This window comes from Egretta garzetta, unplaced genomic scaffold (assembly GCF_000687185.1).
Source record: "Egretta garzetta isolate BGI_Z169 unplaced genomic scaffold, ASM68718v1 scaffold154, whole genome shotgun sequence".
NCBI classification, from domain to species: domain Eukaryota; kingdom Metazoa; phylum Chordata; class Aves; order Pelecaniformes; family Ardeidae; genus Egretta; species Egretta garzetta.
In genome coordinates, this window is record NW_009259600.1 from 4,431,490 (window position 1) to 4,452,392 (window position 20,903).

At 37.3% G+C, this 20,903-nt stretch overlaps 1 protein-coding gene across 1 annotated transcript in view; it reads left to right on the top strand.

The window, feature by feature from the left end:
- VPS13B (vacuolar protein sorting 13 homolog B) overlaps nt 1-20,903 on the top strand; it is a 482,902-nt gene that overhangs the window by 76,847 nt on the left and 385,152 nt on the right. Inside the window, exons 11-15 of the mRNA XM_035893844.1 lie at nt 2-88; nt 5,050-5,241; nt 5,849-6,018; nt 10,273-10,467; nt 12,011-12,135. Coding sequence (XP_035749737.1) covers nt 2-88; nt 5,050-5,241; nt 5,849-6,018; nt 10,273-10,467; nt 12,011-12,135 — 769 coding nt within the window. The remainder of the gene's footprint in view (nt 1; nt 89-5,049; nt 5,242-5,848; nt 6,019-10,272; nt 10,468-12,010; nt 12,136-20,903) is intronic.

Consider the following 20,903-nt stretch of genomic DNA (forward strand, 5'->3'; position numbering starts at 1 on the left):
GAGACGTACACAGAGATAGCTGGAATGCAGAGGTTTGGGGCTTTCTACATGGATTACCTGTACACAATGGAAAGCACCAGTGGCAAAGGTACCTTTTTTCTTTGTTTACGCTGTTAAATAATAGAAACAAAGACTTTTCATGCCTGGCTGTTCTGGATCAACTGTCCTCTACCTTACCTTACAGTTACCTTCATGTTCATCGTCAAAATGGTTTCATCTTCATTAATGTGTCTGACATTAGCTGTTGATTGTCAGCATTCTTCCTTTTTTTTTTTTTTTTTTTTTTTTAATGCATAAGTAATCACTATTTTTATACAGATATCCTGAATTGGGATGTGATTTCCACCTACATGGGGAAGATTGTCATCTGCAGCTGCTGTTCTGCAGTTTTATTGCCTAAATAATGCTTTCTTCCCCACCTGTGTATTTATTATCATGAACACTATTGCTGTGTACATCTGTTGGGAACTTCTTGCTATATTGTGACTGAATGTTTATCTGTTCTTGCCACCTAGTCCAATTCATCTGGGGTTTTTTTGTGCATTTTTGTCTCTATGTAAGAGAAGTCTCAACTCCTAATGTTTTTGTTTTCTGGACTTGTTGGACATTAAGTATAAAAGGAGGAGGAAAGAAGAACTTCCAGTTTGGTTAGAGGATGGATCATGCAAAGCTTATAAAAGGAAAGAAATTATGCTATTGCCTTTCATAGTAGAGGGGTACGCTAGGTAATTTAACATTTTTTTTTTTTCCTGGCCTTGAGGCTTTCCTCTCTGTACTGTGAGTGTGATGTGAAGCTGAGAAAATGTACGTTAAGTCAAGCTTCTACTGCAATCTACTTCTGGTTTTAATAAAGAAATAACTGTTTAATTGAATGCAGAACTTCTGTGTAGAGAAGTTGAAGAGCTAGGGTAAGCCTTATCTCCTTTTTGAATTTTGGTATAGAAATTTGAGTATGCACAGATTGATTGATTATGAGGAAAAATTGATTTTTGTGGAGTTTTTTTCTTGTTTCTCTGAATGCACAAGGAATTTAATGACATACCTTTTTCTGACTGTAACTAACGTTTTTCAGAAATTGCTGAACTTGGAAACATTTTTTTTTTTTTCTTTTTCTCCTCAAGACCAGGCTACTGGTGTTTTCTGAGTACCTCTTCCCCTCCTCAGCTTCTCTTCTATTTCTTTCAGTTTGCTTTCTTGGGGCCTTGGCTTTTATTTCCTGCATCAGTCACCAGGAAAACACTTCTCAAAATGTAGCTTGGCTTCCTATCAAGCCTTGCTGTGTGCTTTTATTTCAGTATTATTCTGCTAATTCCAGCTACCTGACTGAATAAAGAATAAGTAATTTTTAAATTAATAATTCAAATGGTTGTTAGTTCTAAAATCAAGAACTTAAAACCTTAAATTTTCAAATAGTTTTGTTCCTCGGAAAAGCAAATCGGACATTTTCTGCTAGTTATTTTCTAGCTAATTTTTCCATATTACCAGTCAAATATGTAATTATTAAATAGAATGTGAACAAGTAGGTGTAAATTATTTCATTTGAAATGAAGGTATCAGTGCCTCAAGATTTTGAAAACAATATAAATCTTGCTACATTTTTAATATCTGGTGTTTAGATGAAAGTATTTATGTAGAAGTTTACATTTTTACTGTTTCCTCTTTTGACGTTAACAATGTTTAGTTACAATCAATGCACACCACCCTCCCTCGAAAAACCTGACCCAACTTAAGTTACTGTGGCAGTAGTAGTTAGGAGGCAGTTACTGTGATTGTAAGATTTTTATCTGTCAAGGTAATTTTGGTTGACACCTTCTTTGCCCCTTTAACCTTTCCTGAAGCACATGATTACTGGTTAAACCGCAAGTGCCTTGCAGATAACATAAACCTCAGGAGTTTCATCTCTCACTTACAGAAGTGCATTAATCACTTCAAGTATTTTGCATGCACAGTATAGTCATGCACAGTAGTCTTATTTTGAACCTCTGCCTGTCCTTCCCTTCCAACTTTATTTTTCTATTTTTTGTTTTATATTTCAATACAAAATAGTAATTTCCCTGAAACATTGTGTAGCCTATCAGTTCCCTGGTCACTGATTTGCATGACCATGTTTATAATATGTACCTATCTATTTTGGTGGCAAATTTATTATGCAGCACTCTCATTGTAAATTTTTTTTTTTGTCAGTTAGAATTAGACATATGAATACTCAGTGATCAGAAGTTACCTTTATGTGTCTGTGAAGGTTCAAAAGTAACCTGTGGTCGGTTAGAATTAGACATATGACTACTCAGTGATCAGAAATTATGTGTCTGTGAAGGTTCAAAAGTAACCTGTGATCACCTCATTCTGTAGCACCAGTAGGCTTTCTATCACATTCTCTTTGCACTTAGTTAGAATTAAATGAAACAATTCCAGAAGGTGTTCTGTATAAATGCCATCACTTCAGTATATTATTCATATACATACAATATATACAAATGAGTTTTTTTGCTTTTTGAAAAGATAGGCTGCTATTACTTCTAAAGGCTTTTGGCCTTGATATTTTTTTTTATGTGAGGTTGTTTTTTTTACGCTTCTTAATAGTGTTCATCTGAACTAAATAATGTGTAGAATTAGAAGGACAAAAATGTGTATTAACTGCATTTTAGATAAAGCATACTCTGGCAGCAGGCTGTATGCTGTCTTTTTAAAAAAAAGTCTTTTTCAGGTTTTATTAAAAAGGTTGTAACTTCAGTTCCATCTTAAGGTTTGAATAGATTTTATAAGGTAGTATCTTTCTGTCTTTTTTTTTTTTTTTTTCCCCCTTTTTCTGCTCAGAAAAACAAACCACCAAGGGAAGCAGAGGCTCTCTGTTCTCACCATCAATTTCTGTTGGGCTTTTTTAGGGACAAAGTTAATTATTCTGCTGAGTATACAGGCCTGTAAAGGCCTGCAGAGCATTTGGCCAGCTCTGTGTCAAATTTGGCATAGTCTTGGTTTATTTGGGGACCTTTTCCTCCATAGTGCTTAGAAGGAAGAGTATCTTGTAGAGTATGATTTAAACATAAGGAAACTCCTCCCTGTTCTCCCCTCCTTTTCCCCGCAGCTTGCTTCCCCCATTAAAAAGACTGTCTTAAATGAGTACAGTAAAGGAGGGAGGGAAAAGGGAGTGTTCCCCTGGAGGGGGGAACTAGGTTCCTCTCGGGCAACTAGAAATAAAACATGCTTTCTTCCAGTTGGTTTAAAAGTAGTACTTGCCTTGAAGTTGTGAAGCACACCATGCCAGGCTGCTTAACTACAAAGCCTCAGCTACTCAGAAGCTGTCAGATCCTACATCTGTTTGGCAAAGTGGGTAGGTCAACTGTCTGCAGCAGCTGCAGCTCCCATTGCCCAGTCCGATCTGCTGAGCTTGTCTTGCCACTTACAGATTGTGTCAGTGAGGGAGATGGAGTTGTCAGATTTTCCTGTGGTTTTGGGTCATAGTTCTCTACAGGTGTGTTTAGTTTGTTACTGTAACAGAAAAGCAGGAGGTTATAGATTTATGCAAGTAAATAGGTTGGTTTTCATTTGGGCAGATGCATGAAAAGAGGAAGGCATGGGATCTATCTTACATTGAGTAGGTGTACAAGATTGGCATTGGATAAGAGCTTGGAAATCGCTTGAAAAATATTACTGTTGAGAAGCATCATCATGGAAGAAGTCAGTCCATCACTTACACAGCTGTTGGTTACTGTGGCATGACATGATCATGAGTAGGAGAACATATCAGATGGACAGCTCTGCAATTGCAGATGTGTTAAATTGTGGAAACCAAGGTGAAATTGATGGCAATGGCTGTGCACTTCCTGGCTTTCTTATTTGTCACAGCTTTGACCAGGTGAATTATGGATAACAGTGCTAGGGATTATGCATTATTCAGATTCACTGAATGAATTAAACTGTCCTCCTACAACTTAATCTCAGAACTTTGCTCATTTTTATAGGTTAAGTGGTCTCAGAATCCATTTAATCTTGATGCTTATTTTGTCAGCCTATTCATCTGTGTAATGGTCAGCAAGATGCTTAATGTTTAGTGCTTGCGTCAGAGCAATGAAGACACTGTCAAAGCGATGATTTTTTAGGAAAAAAAAAAGTTAAAATCTGCAAGCGATTTATGTTAGAGGGGGTGAGGGTATTTTTTTTTTTTTTAACAAGTCATATGTAACAGCAAAACTTCTGGAATTTTCATAATTTAACTGAAGAATTTTCATGAAGTATGTTCAGAGAAATTGAAGTTGTACTGTTCGATGGCTGATGAGTAGCATACATGCAGTGAATGTGTGATTTCTGTCTACCTCATTACCCTACGTCTATATTGGAAAAATGACACCTATATTTTGGTACACTAGTTGCCATTCTGAGCACAAAGTTTATAGATCTTCTGGATGCAGGGATTAAACCACCCTCTTATCTCTGTGGTGGTCCTTCAAAAAATGGTCTGAGCCTTAATGATAAAAGACGTTCTCGCTGCCCATGCTTTACTTCATCCATGAATGGAAGGAAGGGTTGGTCTGGTTTATGACAATACAAGTGAGTGTGATTCTCATCGCTGTTCTAGCCTGTGTACCAGCAGCTAGCATTTCAAGGGCCTGTATCTGTAGTTTCTTCGCAGCACACCTTTTCCTTGATTGTTGAAGATGAGTATCTTTGTGACAAACTGTAGAAAGTTATGAACAGCACAGCTGTCTTTGGCACCTGGGGTTAAGTTGCCACAGAAGTTTGGAGGTGCTTTGGACACCTTCAGAGAGTCCCAAGCTCAAGAGATACAAAGTTAATGGAAAGGTTCCTAAGCTGGTCTGTGCTTGGAGGCAAGGCAGAAACTTGCCCTGTTTGCTCTGCATTAAACAGGAATAATGTTTATTTAAACATGTTAAACTAATCGTAGTATATTTATGCATTCAATTTTCATTGCTATATTTTTTGTATATTTATAAGTCTGTGACTGCAGGATTTAAAAAAAATGTACCTGATAAAAAAAATTATGTTCAATTGTTTGGTGTAACTTGTTGTTATTTATAAAACTTCTTGTAGCTTCTGGGAATCAGCAAGACCTTTCTTCAGTAAAGAGTGAAGATTTTGGAAATGTTCAGGAGATGTCTACAAAAAGCCTCATTGTGGGCCCGCTCAATCTTCGATTGGATAGCAGTGCGGTACATCGGATAATGAAGATGGTAGTTTGTGCTCTGGATCATGAATATGAGCCATACAGCAGAACTAAGCCAGGTTTGTTCCTATTGCATATATGTGAATATACAGAATTAAACCAGACCAAATTCAGTGCTCTTGAAGGTGCAACTTCCAAATAGTTAAAACTCCAAATCTGGCAGGGGATTTTGTGACTCCGAAGAGCAAAATTTAAAATAAAGATAAAAGTAATGGCATCAGTGTTCGATAAACCTCTGAGATAATTTCAAAGACTTTGAAGGCCATTTGCTTCAATCACAAGCCCCTTGTTGAATGAGGAGGGCTTATTTAATTGAGAGTTCTAGCTTAATTTTGGCATCTTAGAGAAGAACGTATCCCTGTTGATATGTATTTATTAGTTTGAAATAATAGTTATACGGGATAAAAATGCATGGAAACAAGCTATGGTAAACTGTTAAGATGAGTTTCTGAGAGCGCGCTAATCAGATTTCAAAGTAAGGAAAATCCACTTATGGTTGCATTTAGCCTTAGGTAGAATCAGTGTGGAATAAAATTATTTACTGTGAAGGGAGGGAGGGGGGAATGCTTTCCATTTTTTATTAGTCCTTAACCATTTCGGAAATGGCAACTATAGGAGATATTTTATATATTTTAGTCAAACATATGTAATCTTGATTTACTGTAGATGTTACAGATGGAAATAGAACTATGCCAAGTTCAGAGGAAGTAGCATCATTGGAGGAATACATTCCCACTCGACTTACAACATTCACTGTTCTTAAGTGTACAATTATAATCCCTGTGGCGGAATTCAATTTACTAGACCACTTGATGCCCATCATTATGGGTGAGAAGGTATGTATGCACAGATATTTTTTCAGTTCTTTATATCAGCATGTGCTATTTCATATAAATTTTCTCACTTGTCTGTTACTCCATGTGCTGGAGGTATTACTGAGTTCCAAATGAGTTTGGTGCCCACGAGCCTTCCTTTCAGATACCCAAGATGAGTAGTGTGTGTGGTTACTTAACTAGATGTGTAAACTGAAGGTGTAATGTACTGCTAGGAAAAAAGAATTCAGAAGAAAAAAGATTTTAAATCTTCAAGCAGATTAAAAAGTAGCAGCTCTGATTTGCAGTTTTTTATGGAAACCTTTTGATCAGAAGAGTACCTGTTATCATTTTGCCATGCTGGTCTTCCCAAACTTGGTCAAGTCTGAAATCTTTGACTACATAGGCTCAGTAGAGACTTCACAGATATTAACAGCCAGCTAGCTCTGTGTCTACTAGTTCCAGTCAGGACGCCAGCAGGACTTTGGCTGTTACTGAGCATTTAACTGCTGAGTGACTAGCTCAGAGAGCCAGAAATGAAATTTCCTAATAGCCTTCATTTGTTTTATTTTCTGGATTTATGTAGTGTAACTCCAGCTAAAGAATCCTATAATCGTTTTATACCTACAGGACTCCCTCCTCAGCGCACACAGCTGAGGTACTGTAGGCATGAATTGATGTTTTTTAGTGAAGATTTCCAGTATGTTTACTTCTGGCGGCAGAGGCTGGAAGGTATTTTCTGGATAGGGGAGGGGACAGGTAGAAGAGGGTAAAAATATTAATTCTTGATTGAGTTCAATTTCTAGGAATTTTCATCTGATATTAAACACTTCCGATGTGTTTTTTTCACAAGTGAACACTAAATACATGTTGCTTGTACTTGAAGACAAGGGTTTTTAGTGGGATGTATTTTGTGAAAGTTCTCAGTATCTGTGGGTCCAATTAAAACAACGGGAGTTAGGCTTTTATTTGTGAAGTACTCTGCTATGCTAAATATTCAAAAATTGGCATTCGAACTGACTTCCAGAATTAGTGAATTATTTTTGTATCAGTCTTTCATTTCTATCATAATTTCTTGTCTAAAATGGAGATGAAGTTATACATTGTGAAGGTGTTGTGAAAGTAACCTTAGTATTTGTGAAGCATTTATATGTAAGAAAGGTGAAGACCATTTGAAAAAGTTTATTACTTTTTTTCCATAGATGGATTTAGGTAGTATTGCGTGATGGAAGGCACAATGACATTAAATTATCTTGATAATGTGAGATATACCTGCTGACTAGGTATTCAAATTCACTGTCTAACTTGTGCTGTATTTTCTTATAGAATGTGCTTATTTACAGCACATTTATGTGGTTTAAGATTGTATGTGTATGCATAAGAAGACAGAGTGTGGACAGTCTTAAGTTATGGCATTTCTTACAGTGTGCTTGTATAATCATTTTCATTGGTGAAGTGAAATACCCCCAATAACATACACACTAATACTTCACTTGGATCACTAATCTTAAGGAGTGTGTATGTCTTTCTTAACTGAAAAGATAAGCAGTCTAAATTTAAGCTGGCTGGAGAGAGTGAACTGGTGACAAATCTGTTATCTCTTGATGTATTAGGATACATTCAGAAGCTTCTAATACTAGAAAATAGGACATTACCAGGTACCTAGTGGGAAGCATTATTTCCTTTCAGCCCAGAATAGCTCAATGAATCATGATGCTTTTCACCTTCTGGGCATGGGCAGATGGTATTTTTATAATAGGAGAACAGTTCCATATTATTGCAGGTAAGAGGCAAACAAGTTGAATTCAAATGAACTTTTTGGTTATGTTTGCTTGTGTGGGTTTGCTTTTTTTTTTCTTGGAGTTCCAATTTACATTTCCTGTTTGAAGCCAAGCCTATTTAAAATAATAATAATTTGAACTTTTAGATTGAAAGTCATAAATACATCAGCTTATTGACATATTTTGATACAAGTTTAAATAAATTTTTAGGTTCATGTAGTAATTTGGATTGGAAGAGATCTCGAGATGATCTCCAGGAGTCTAACATCCTGCTCAAAGCAATCCCAAGTAAAGCAGGTTGCTCCAGAGGTTGTCCAGTCAAATGCTGAATTACCTCCAAGGATAGAAATTCCATAAAAAGCTTTCCCATAGACCCGCTTGGAATTGCCTGTGTTTCAGTTTGTGTCCATTGCCGTTCGTCCCCTCACAGTACACCTTTGACAATAGTCTGGCTCCCTCTTCTCTGTACCCTCTCAGTAGGTAGTTGTAGACAGCAGTAGGATCTCCCTTTGGCCTTCTCCAGGTTGAATGACTCCAGTTGTCTCAGTCTCTCCTGAGAGAGAGCTCGCATGCTCCAACTCCCTAACCACTTTGGTAGCTCTCCAACAAACTTACTCTGGTATGCCCATGTCTGTCTTGTACTGGATACAGTACTTCATTTTAATGGGTACTATATAAAATATAGCTGGATGTGTAAAATTGTGATACTTACTTTTTTGGAATGGCATCTTTTTTTGCTTAGATGCCTGGCATGACTGTGAATGCATAATGATACATGACAGTGTAAAAGTTAGATCAGCGTGAGTTCAGTATGGTGATAGTACTTTGGAGTGATAAAAATGTAAGCAAATATTTTATGCAACAAAATATTTTCACTCTGCATATTCCTGTAGTGGGTTGACTTTGGCCAGCTGCCAGATGCTCACCCAGCCACTCTCTCACTTCCCCTCCACAACAGGACAGGAGGGAGGGAACAGAGTGGGTGGGGATAAAGAAGGGAGATCACTTACCAATGACAATTACAAGCAAAACAGACTCAACTTGAGGAAAATTAATTTATTGCCAATTAAAGTATTTTTGGATAGTGAGAAACAAAGACAAGAATCAAAATAACCTTTCCCCTACCCCCCCGCTTTTTACCAGACTCAGTTTCACTCCTTCATCCCCCGATTCCTGTCTCCCACCCAGCAACACAGGGGCATGAGGAATGGGGAGTTGCAGGCAGTCTGTAACAGTTGATCTCTGCCATTCCCTCTTCCTCATGCTTTTCCCCTGCTCCAGTGTGAGTCCTTCCCACGGTCCTTGAGGAAAAATCTGCTCCAGTGTGGGCTCTCCACAAGGCTGCGATGTTCTTCAGGGCATCTTTACCTGCTCCAGTGTGGGGTCCTCCATGGGCTGCAGTGTGGAAAACTGCTCTGGTGTGGTCTCTTCCACAGGCTGCAGGGAAATACCTGCTGTATCGTAGGCTTCTCTGTGGGCTTCAGGGGAACATCTGCACCGGTGCCTGGAGCACCACCATCTCCCCCTCCTTCTCTGACCTTGCTGTTTGTATTGCTGTTTCTCACTTTTTTTTTTTTTTTTTTTTACCTTCAGTCCTCTCAGCCTGTGTGGTGGTTTTACCCTTTCTTAAATATGTTTCCACAGAGGTGCCACCAGCTTGGCCGATGGGCGCAGCTCTGTCCTACAGTGAGGCCATTGCAGCAGTGGCTGGAACCGGCTGGAACCGGCTGTGTCTGGCATGGGGCAGCCCCTGGCCTCCCCTCACAGAGGCCACCCCTGCAGCCCCCCACCGCCAGCACCTGGCCTCCTACACCCAAGGCAATTATGGATAAAAAGCTTACACATAAATTCTGAACTTTGAAGAAATGATTTTGAAAAGATTCGAGGATTTTTATTACAATGACCATAAGGCCATGGTATCTGTAAACAGTTTTATTAGATGTAGATTTGCATGTGTGTGTGAGGAGGTAAGAATATGTAAGCACAGCTGGGTATGTTCAGCCTGAAGAAGAATAGACTGAGAGGGGATCTCATCAACATGTATAAATATCTTAAGGGCGGATGTCATAATGACAGAGCCAGACTCTTCTCAGTGGTGCCCAGCGACAGGGCAAGGGGCAATGAGCACAAACTGAAACATAAGAACTTATTTACCTTGAGGGTGACAGAGCACTGGAACAGGCTGCCCAGGGGGGTTGTGGAGTCTCCTTCTCTGGAGATACTCAAAGCCCGCCTGAGCGATGTCCTGTGCAACCTGCCCTGGGTGAACCTGCTTTAGCAGGAGGGTTGGACTAGATGATCTCCCGAGGTCCCTTCCAACTGCTGTCATTCTGTTTCTAAATATGGTAGATAATACATCTGTAGTGTAATAATTCCATGATTTTTTTTTCCCCCTGCCCCCCTTGCCCTAGAACGTTTCTAAATATGGTAGATAATACAACTGTAGTGTAATAATTACATGATTTTTTTTTTTTTCCCCCTGCCCCCCTTGCCCTAGAACTTAAGTGGACTGTTAAATGCTGCAAGCTTCCAGCCCCTGCGGCCTTTACCTTCCATCCGAATTTTGGTGGATAAGGTTAACCTGGAGCACTCAGTGCCAATGTATGCCGAGCAACTGGTGCACATGGTCAGCAGCCTCAGCCAGCCATCCGACAACCTGCTTCATTACTGTTACTCACACTGCTATCTGAAGGTAAAAGAAGGCTTGAGTTCTGTTTCTTATTGTAGTGTGCTGACAAAAAGTTAATGTAAGTATAGATAATCCTGTGTGTTAGCAGGTTTCTTGGAAGAAAGTTCTCAGCTTATCTAAAAGGACGTAAATACATTTTGTAGAATGCCGTCGTTTGGGATTGCTGTTCCTGACCTGAGCCAAATATTTTGTAACACGAACAGAGAACTTCGTATGAGGAAACTACTAACTCAAGTCCCAAGGTCTTTGTGGCAAGGTTGAATTAAAATAATTGGGAAAGAAACCTTTCCCCTCTTCTAGGATAATGCTCATAGAACATGTAGATCACAGTGAATTACACTTAGAAACTTGATGGGATATTATGAGGAAACCCCATCACTTCTAGTGATAGAGCAAAAGTATGGTAGTGAAGGTATGCAATCAGAAACTGTTGCCAAACCATTTCATTTGTTTGCATTGTAAGAGGAAAAACTTCTGAATGTTCTCAGGTAAAGATCCATTATGTGAGAGGAGTTCTTATTGTGAGATTGGGGAAAGTTTAAGAAGCTACTGAAAAATTGCTTTGAGATTATTCAGCTGCGATGCATCTGCTGCGATTTTAGTAGAATGAAAAAGTGAAATCTCAACAGGAGTTTTAAAATAGGTCTTCTGACCTTTTAGGATGTGCTCAGGCAGTTTGAAACCTTTTGGGTGCTACTAAAATGTAAATATTTACTACTAGAACTGTTAATTTTGCTAATTTTTTCAATTCTCCATTCACTTCCATGCTGATATCTTAATAGGGGTTAAAATGGTGAAATTCTTACTATCTGCATAAAACAAACTCTGTCCCAGAATTGCATGACAAGCTTTCAGTTTTCTGGGTGACGTGTTTACCTTCTGTCACATTTAAAGTGGTTGGGATGGCAATATTTCAAGTGACCTGTCTGTTTTTCAGTTTGAGAGGTTTTTTTTCTATTCAGAAAGTTTTTAGCAGCTGCTTGATCAACATTTGCAGAATGTGGACTTCAATTTTGAGTTTTATAGGGTTTATTTGCTATCTTTAATATAGGCCGAAGGGTTCTGTTCTTATGTGAATGGTGGTACAGCATGCTAAAAAGTCAACTCTGCAACCATTTGTTTTCAATATTTGTATTTCCATGTAAGAGTAGCTGTGAAGAACCTTTATTTAGCTTTGAAGAGAAGCTTCTCATCCTTAAATACCACTGTTTTTAGGACGTTATTACAATTACAAAAAGTGATTTTATTTATTTTGTATGAAAGGCAATGGGCAATCTGCAAATTTAAAGGATATAGAATAATGTATTTTAGTTGATAAATGATAATTCAGCATTTTTTTAAAAATTCATCAGAGCATAGGTAACACTTATTTTTTTGGATGAAGAATATATTTTTATATGTATTCCTATTGGGACATTATTTTAGGTAGATTTTTCCAGTTATATTTGGTTTATATTTAAAAATGTGTATATTATGTTATAAAAGTAGCTTGAAAGTGATCTAATCACATGATAGTATACCCTTTGACCAACTTAATTTGTTTCAGATATTTGGTTTTCAAGCAGCACTGACTTCTTTGGACAGTAAAGGATTGTACTGCTTCCCTGTTCCAGTTATCCCCTCATTCAGTACTGCTGTTTATGGCAAGCTGATCAAATTCCCCAAGTATTGGTGAGCATTAAGCATGTACAGTGTATTTAAGTAATGTACTCTCTTACTTTTGCATTTCTATTGAATGATTTAAAAATTCCAAGCTCCATATATATATATCCCTAAACTTCTCTGTCTTTTCTATCATATTCCACTACTAAGTCTGTTACTGTTAATAAATTTCTTTGTAAGGATAGCTGTTGTTAAAGGTTTTAGACCCTTGTTTGGCTGAGAGAACAGGATATGCAAGCCCTGTAGTAAATGGCTTTCTTCCAGACCTTGTAGAATGCTGTGAACCAGTTTCCATTCTGCCCTGGGTGGATTCAAAAGCTGAAGTTAGATATTGATAGAGAGCTTGATGAACTGAACAGGTCAGCTCTTTCTGTTTTTAAACTCAACCAAATAAAAAGCAACAAATGGGGGGAGAGGAAAGCCCAGAACACCCCAACTGCCTAAAAAGATAGTCTCTACTAGACTTTTATTTCTGTTACTCATTACAGTTGGAAGTGTTTTAACATTCTGATCAGGTGTTAAGCTATTCGTAGTATCTCAGATTTTAAATGCAAGCACTTTAGTTCTGAAAACAGTTCTGTGCTTTATTATAAAATGAGTGATAATTTTTTTTTAACTTTAATGCCATGGGAAGTCAGTATGTAAATTTAGCTCTAGGGTTAAATCTTGTGATCATAAATGTCAGTGTGTAATAGTTTTATTAATAAGTTGTGTGTGTAAAAACTGTTTTCAAGAAAATGCATTTTGGCAACACTTTGGCCAGGACATTAGTTTTCTTTATCCCTTGTTTTGAGCAGTAGCTGTTTGTAATACTACTTTATGACTAAATCCATACAAAGAATCTTACATAAAGTGACAAGATAACAGAAAAACAGGTTAATGTGTTAAATACTTTGGCTTCAAACATTGTGTGGTATAGCTAAGTTGTAACAGTAATTTGTTTGTGAAAGTTTAATGGGTTATAAAAAAAAGAATGCATCTATGATTGTTCATAGTGCTACACAGAGAATATAGTTTTTCTCTCACAAGCTGTGATACCATGTGAAATATAAGAGGGTTTTAGCATAATCAGCGCACCACCAGGTGGTAGTAGCCTAATTGACTTTCTTGCATTTTCCATTAATAGTTTATAAAAGTACTAACTGCTTCAAATGAATTGCTGTTCTGTTGCAGCATTTTGCTAAAAAATAAGAAATGTTACCAGGATAACCCACAATCCACACTAATCAGAGTACTCCAGTGCTCTGGTAGGATTGACAGCCTTTCCTGACACGTCCTGACATTTATCACTAAGTTCTGGTTAGTGATCCTTACTAGTAAACTGTGGAAATAAATCAGTGTTTAATGGTAGACTTAGATTTATTTAGTACATTATAAACCCCCTGGTTAGTTGTGCAAAACAAAAAAAAAACCTTTAGAGATGAAAAATGGTTGGAAAAAATCTATCATCTGACATGTTTGTGGGATTCAAGGTATTTGTGTGTGCTTGTGCTCCCTGTGCACGATCTCTTGCTCACTCATGCTTGGTTTCTTGCGCTTTTGCAGATGCACTGTTGCACGCTTGCCGTCATGCTCTGTTGTGTGCACGGTCTCGCACTCGCATTCTTTCTCTCGTGCAGTCTCTGCTTCTCTGTTCATGCTTTCTATCTTACTCACTTTCTCCCTCTCTTTTAAAAATACATTGTATTACAATGCATGCCCAGCTGGAGAGTAGAGTATGGTAGACTAATAACTTAGAAAAATAAAAAGGAGCAGTGGTTTTGGGGAGTGGGGGCAGGGGAATGGTCTTGCCTTAAAATAGCAAATCATCTATCAGCATTTATTAGTAGATCTTGTAAGACCAACACTTAATGTGGTCTAGTGTATTTAAAAATAATTTTAATAGCTTTCTCATTTTGTGATATGATATCTTTCTAAAGCTTACTTATTTATTAACAGTGTGAACTAATTATATAAAATTAACTTATTCCAACAATTTATCTAAACTAAGCAACACCAATTTGCGGGTAATAAAGTAGAAAAACAAATGAGTACAGCAGCAGCCTGGTTAAATGAAGTGTAGTTTGAAGTGAATAAAACTCCAGATGAAATGCATCAAATAGCACTTGAACTAAATCGAAATCAGCATGAGGACTGAGAGCTTCATTGAAGTCATGCAGTGAGTGAGAATTAGTCTGGTAGGATAACCTGGTAATGTCATTAAACTTAAATTCAGACCTCCCCCCCAAAATTATACCACCTGCTTTATTTGGATTTTTAGATTTCACATTCCAGAGTTTCTTAAAGCACACACATCTGATGCTACATGTGTTCTTCTATTTCTTCCTAGAAAATATATACCACAGACCATACCTTCTAAAAACAAAGACATTTTATGAACTGTTATGGAATCCCTCAGGTAGTATGTTTTGAGTTAGCAGTGAAAATCTCAACTTTATTTCTGACATAAATCAGTAGAATAGCTTTCTTTTCTAGCTTCAGTGTAATAAGTTCAAAATGTATACAGTGTATTAAATACTGAGGTAATATTTATTTTTCAGAACTAGTTGATAAACACTGGTAGCATGTTTTAACAGATAACATTTCAGCAACATCAGCCCAGTAAATTCCAGTAAGTAACCATAAAGGTTACAAAAGTGCTGTTGTGTTTTACCTCCTAGATTGATGTCTGTTTTAATTTCAGTTAATATACTTTCTACTTATAAAACAAATGTGCTCAAGCTCACTAGTTAACTAAGTCTTTGACATCTTTTAAATTGTATAGCAAATCTATTTTTACATTAAAGTAAAAACATCTGGTCTTTTGTTTTTGTCAAGCATAGCAAGATGCAAAATATAATGTTTAATGTCAATATTTTACAACTATTTTATGTAGTGTTGCATGCCAGATTGTAAAGCAGCTTTCAAAGCTTTCAGGAGGATAAAACCAACTGAGAATTAGCAGAATATGGTCAAAAGCCTAGAATGAATGACAAGAATGTTTATTGCCAAACAGAAATCTTGAGAGGAATTAGCTGGTTTCTTTTTATTTTTTTTCCTTTTGGCTACAATGTCTGTCATAACAGATGAGGTAATTAAGTGTAAGACACTTTAGTGTTATAACCCTCTATCACTTGTACAATATCCCTTTATTGTACTTCTGAAGAATATTTAAGTAACATAAAAGAATACAGGCTCTGAATAGCCTTCCTTTATTTTTCTGATAATCTGGATTGGTAGTGAAGTGTGTCATCTGTATGTTTGGAGCTAGATATTGGTCCAGTTGCATGTTTATTTTATGCTTTTCTTCTTTTCTTGACCTGTCTTCTCTAAATTCCCTTCCTGTGACAAGTGTTCCAGACTCTCTTTTCCCTTTATCAGGTCTGTGGGAAGGTTTTTGGTTACTGTCTCCAACTGTGATGGCTTTTGAGACTGTAAACACTGGTGGAGTAAGGTTATAAATGGGGATGACACCCTCTATCGCTGCATCCTTTCTATTCAGCTTCTTGGTCCAGCGGTCTATTTTCAAGGGGTCTGTTCCTTGGTATCATTTTAAGACCAGAGCAATAGGTGCTGGTTTGCTGTCTGCAAAGAAGCACCAGTACAGACTTGACTAATAGAGGGTCGTGTTAAATTTGTGTGTGTGAATGAACCTTTTATGAACCCATTGATGATCATTATGCTTTCATGGCCTGCACTTTTAATTATTAGAGAGTACAGAGCAGCCAAGTGTTGAGTGTTCTTGAATTGTTACTCTACCAGAAAAAAAATCTGGAACAGAAACTTGCAAGTAGATCTAGATAACTATTGGTAAACAAACAAAAAAATCTTCAAGAAACTAAATGGATATAACTTTTGTGAGGATTCTTTTGAATTGTTTTCTGTAGATACTGTCTTAGGAAATAAATTTCACCTTAAACACAGGCAGTGTGCTAATGTTAGTCAAGCAGTGAGGAAGGATTCTTTGCTTCAATGTTTTTACTAAAGAGCTATCCATTAATGCCAAAAGGTGGCAAAAGTTTAAAACTTGCTCTGCTGTTAAAGGAAGTCATGTGTATCATATGCTGGTCACCTCAGCTGCCCAGAGGTACAATGTCACTTGTTTCACTTGTGAAAGCTGTGGATTGTAGTCCTGACATAGTTATTTTATTAATATGTGCCCTCACAGTACTGAAAGGTCATTCTAGAAATCTAGATATAGATATCCTCACATAGAATATATATGTGCAGTTTCTGTAGGCTTTGTCTTTATGAATCCTTAAGAACATTCTGTTCTTAATATTTCAACACAGATTTAACTGTAAAGGTAAATATTTACTATGTCTCTGGAATCTGCTACATTTACATTAGATAGGCACCTTAGGTTGCAACCTCCTCTTGGCTAACTATTTTACAAGGATATTGAGAAATATACTTTGCCAGTGATCTGAACATCAGCATTTTGTGTTTTCTTACCTGACTTCCTAGCTTTTATTTTGACTTTGTCACTGTGTAGTTGCCAAATGGTTGTTTTGTACACATAATTTAGGTTAACTTTTTTAATTTATAACTTTAATATTAAACATTACAAAACCTGCGGATTCTAAACACCTTGTGTTATTACTGTTTAGATTTCTACTCAAACCTTTGTTACTGTAAAGGTGTTGTACTTTTATACAGCTTAAATTCCCTTTTCTTCCATCATGTATCCCTTAAAAGGCAAACATTACTCTCTTAATCAGGGCCACATAGTGGTATACCATACAACTGTATTCTTGTATATTGACAGAATGCATTGTTAGACTCCTTAGACAATCCAGTAAGGTCATTATAAGCTCCCATATGAGCCATGAAGTGTGCTTGCTCATGTCTCCTTTATGGGTCATCTTGAAAACCCTGTGTGCATTTAACAGCATCACAATGAATTGACCAGAGCAAGAGCGATTTATGGTGGTCCACAAGCAGTGTGGTAGATGATGATCTGGCTTCTTGCAGAGGAAGAATTTCTTTAGCAAGAAAATTAGCTCCTGCTGATGTGGCCTTTACTGGCAAGTACCAACTGTGATGACAGTAGGAGATTTTAGGATTTGCTGCTCACTAAAGAGAGGATTAAAAGTGTATAATGGGGGATCAGGTGAACTCTTTGTCTTTGTTACTTTTTTGATTGAAACATCTTTGCAGGGCTTGTCCAGTGGAGTAATGCTGCTTAGAACTAGAAATCGCAGTAGACTTGTGATCTTGCGAGTCAGGAGACGTAGCTGTCATGCAGTTCAGTGCAGTTGCGCTAGTAAGAGGCAAGAGGACCCTGCTGGCAGGAAACACAGAGCCACATATCCACAGACTCTGAACATTAGATCATAAATCTCGGCAGTTTTCCAATAAATTGACACTTGGGTCTTGATTTTGGCAGCCCGTTTTATTGACTAGTCACAGTAAATCAAGAGCAATGTCAATTTAGGTTGGATGTGGATTGTGTTTCACATGGGCAGTTGAGGGGCATGCTTGGTTCCTGGGTCAGAAGCAGAAACAGGTTGAAAACACGTGAAACTCATTTTGTAGCGTTCAGTTGTGACTATTAGTTATGTCAGTAATTGGATATAACTGCCAGATGAAAATTCAGGGTATCCTTCAAAACAGAAAAGATCTGAGATTGCATGCCTGAACAGATGCCATCCGTGTATGGGACAGGAGAGAGTTTCAGCCACATCAGCAGCACGTGAGCTAGAGCTAGCACGTGTAAAAACCTGCTTGAACTATTGAGATATGCCAGTGATACGGGCAGTGCAAAACCAGACAGAAACAGTCATTCTCTTGCTTTCTGCAGAAGTGGTCATGTAGTATTGTCTCAGATGTGAACAATCAGTCTAGGGAGTACGCTGGATTGCTTCAGCATTGTGTACCTCTCTGCCATTGCCTAGGTAATGCATCAAAGAACATAATGCTAAATCAGATTTTTTTTTTTTAATTTATTGGTAGCTGGTTTTGGTATGGCTTTGTGAGCGATGAATTTGATGCTTTCAGAAGTTTGGTTTACTGTACATCTTTGTGTTTGAGGAGTAGGTATGTCAATATAGCATAGCAAATTGTGAACAGTAATAGAAGGTGATTTAACACTTAGGTTTAACAGGAGAATGATTTTTCATTGATAACACGGTTTAAGATATCCTTCATTATAAAAGTTAAAGCAGGCCAAGGATGAAGATGCTTAAGGAACTTGTGTGGAACATTTTCTAAACTGGAGTGTTATTAATGTATCAAGTTTCAACATGAACATTTTAGGGCACTTTTCAACTGTGCTCTTCTTGAAGGAGCTGTTGTTGGTTACCAAGAACAACCCTCTGTCCAGGAGGGGTTTTGCATTCCGAGTACATGACTTGCAGCTTGATTAGTGTGACTACAAATTAACTTCAGTTGGAAACCTCTAGTTTAATTTTTTTTTTTTAAATCAAGTCCAGATCTAATGTTACTGCTTCTCAGCAGATGTGGCAGGCAGCATTCAAAAAATCTGTTAAAAGTGCACTTTTAATCAATGTAAATTGGAAGCAGTTGTATTTTTAGTATTGTCCATGAGGAGGAAATTCAGTAAAGGGTGGTCATCTGTAGTGTTTCCAGTGTAGTTATTTAGACTAATTAATTGTCAAGGCTCTTGAGTGAAAGTAAATTAAGCCTATTAACTAATACCTGCCTAGGGAAAGTGATTGCACATGGTGAATACTTTACCCTGGTTGTTGTAACTGTTGCCATCAGTATTTGCTGGCATTTGTACTAGAAATAAGCAAATGGTATTTATTTCAAAATGTGTGTGATTTTTCAGGGTTAAAGCCACATTTTGCTTTACTTGAGACTGGTGAAAGGTATGAAAAACTTACTGTCTTAATGTTGAAGTGCTGTTATTCAGCATAAATACTAAAGAAAATTTGAATCCCTAATGTATATATTCCTTTTGTATTGGATGTATTTGGAAATTCTGTTTCTCTTACTTAGTGTTACCACTATCTGTAGAAAATATCTGGTTAGGTTTTTCAGTGATATTCTCAGTTTATGAGGCTTTACCCATGTAAACTCTGGCTAGAAAGATCCACTGGTGGCAGTTCTTCACACAGTGTGTGTCCTTTTTTCCTCCAGAACTTTGCCTGCACTTTGGTGGCTTTTTTCTTTTTTTTTTTTTTTTTTCCTTTAAGTGTATCTGTGAATCACAAACAGAAATACAGTGTCTGAGCTGACATCTGTACTATTAAATAAAACATTGCAGAAACCAACCTGTGGCCCCGAGACCTGGTGGCCTCTCATGGCTCAGTTCATATACACATGCCTAACTGTTGCTTTCCCTTTCACTCCCAAAAGGAGGGGGGGAAAAAAAAAATTAAAGCTAAGAAGGATATGGTCAGGCTTCAGGCTTGGGACAGCTTCTGGCATGCGTGGTCACTTCAGCATCGTTTGAGAAAGTCCCTGCTGCTGTGGCCTGAAGCTGTCAGGGAGCAAGCTGACAGGGAATCAGCATGCACAGCCACAGACCATTGCTGGATGTTTTTGTACAAGGAAAGTTCCTCACCATTTTTCCTCAAGCGCTTTTATCCTAGTTGTTTATAGCTTTGTATTTTTTAATTATTTCTTTAGCAACGCCCCTTAAAATAAGTTAAAGTAACCTGCCAGCTGTACATACTGAGGAACAGGTACTGTACTGAATACATTCTGATGTTTGGACCTTCATTGGGCCTGTATATTCAGTAGGCATTGTCTGATTTTCACTAGGTTTTGATCTTCTAAAGCACACCAGCTCCCTGCCTCTGAACTAGATTTTCCTCTTTTTTTAGTATGACATGTTTTGGATGAGAATGTTAGAGGGCAACTGAAGTCAGGCTCATGTGGGATGAGGCCCTTAAAAAGTAAACTATGAAATCAGGACAGGTTTGGAAATTGGTTATACCTGTTGCAGGTGCTTCTGATAATGATGCAAGAAATTGAAAGGATTACGTTGGTTAAGGCACTAATATAAGAATTGTGGATTCATTTTTTCATTTTTTTTACCTATTATAACATACGTTTTTTAAACAAAAGCCTCCAGGATTTTAAAGTAAATTTTTAATTAACTTTCTTTGCTGATGTTTAACTAGCATTTCCTTCAAGTTCGACTGATTCCAAATTAAACAATTGAATAGAAGGACATCTACTCGATAAGCATGATTAGAATATTCCTTTAATAGTCAAGAAATGTGTATATACATGCAGAATGACAGAATTAATCTTTTTTGTATGCCTAATTTTTAAAAGAAGGGAAAATGGAAATGGAATTGTTATAATGCTGTCAGTGACTTCGTCTCTTGCTCTGAAAGTGTGTGTATTTGTTATACCCTAGCTTTTATTTTGCATACATCTTGGATTTGGCTGTGTACATATATTAAAACAAGAAAATGTTTCTCTGGGATTGTGTTTTACTGGCAGCATCTCTTCTTCAGTATGTGTGTATGTGATGATTTTGGTGGTCTTGAAGACTCAGTAGGGCTTGTGGAGTTTTTACGTAATGAAATAGACATAATGAGACTCTCTCAGTGAAAGGACCAAAACTGAACACAAAAAACTTATATCCATAGAATTTGCTTCAAAGTTTGTATTACTTTTGAGGAAATAATGGTGTAAAAGTCAGTGCTTAAGATGGTAAATTTATTGACTATTGTCTTTGAAGCAAAAAGTATTATGAGTTTACTGGGATTGATTTTTTTTTTTTTGCTTTAAATAGCTTCTGATATCCTTTAAAATTCTTTTGAGGCTGCTAATTAATGAGGCCATAATATAATAATTTTAACAGCTTTTACACTCTT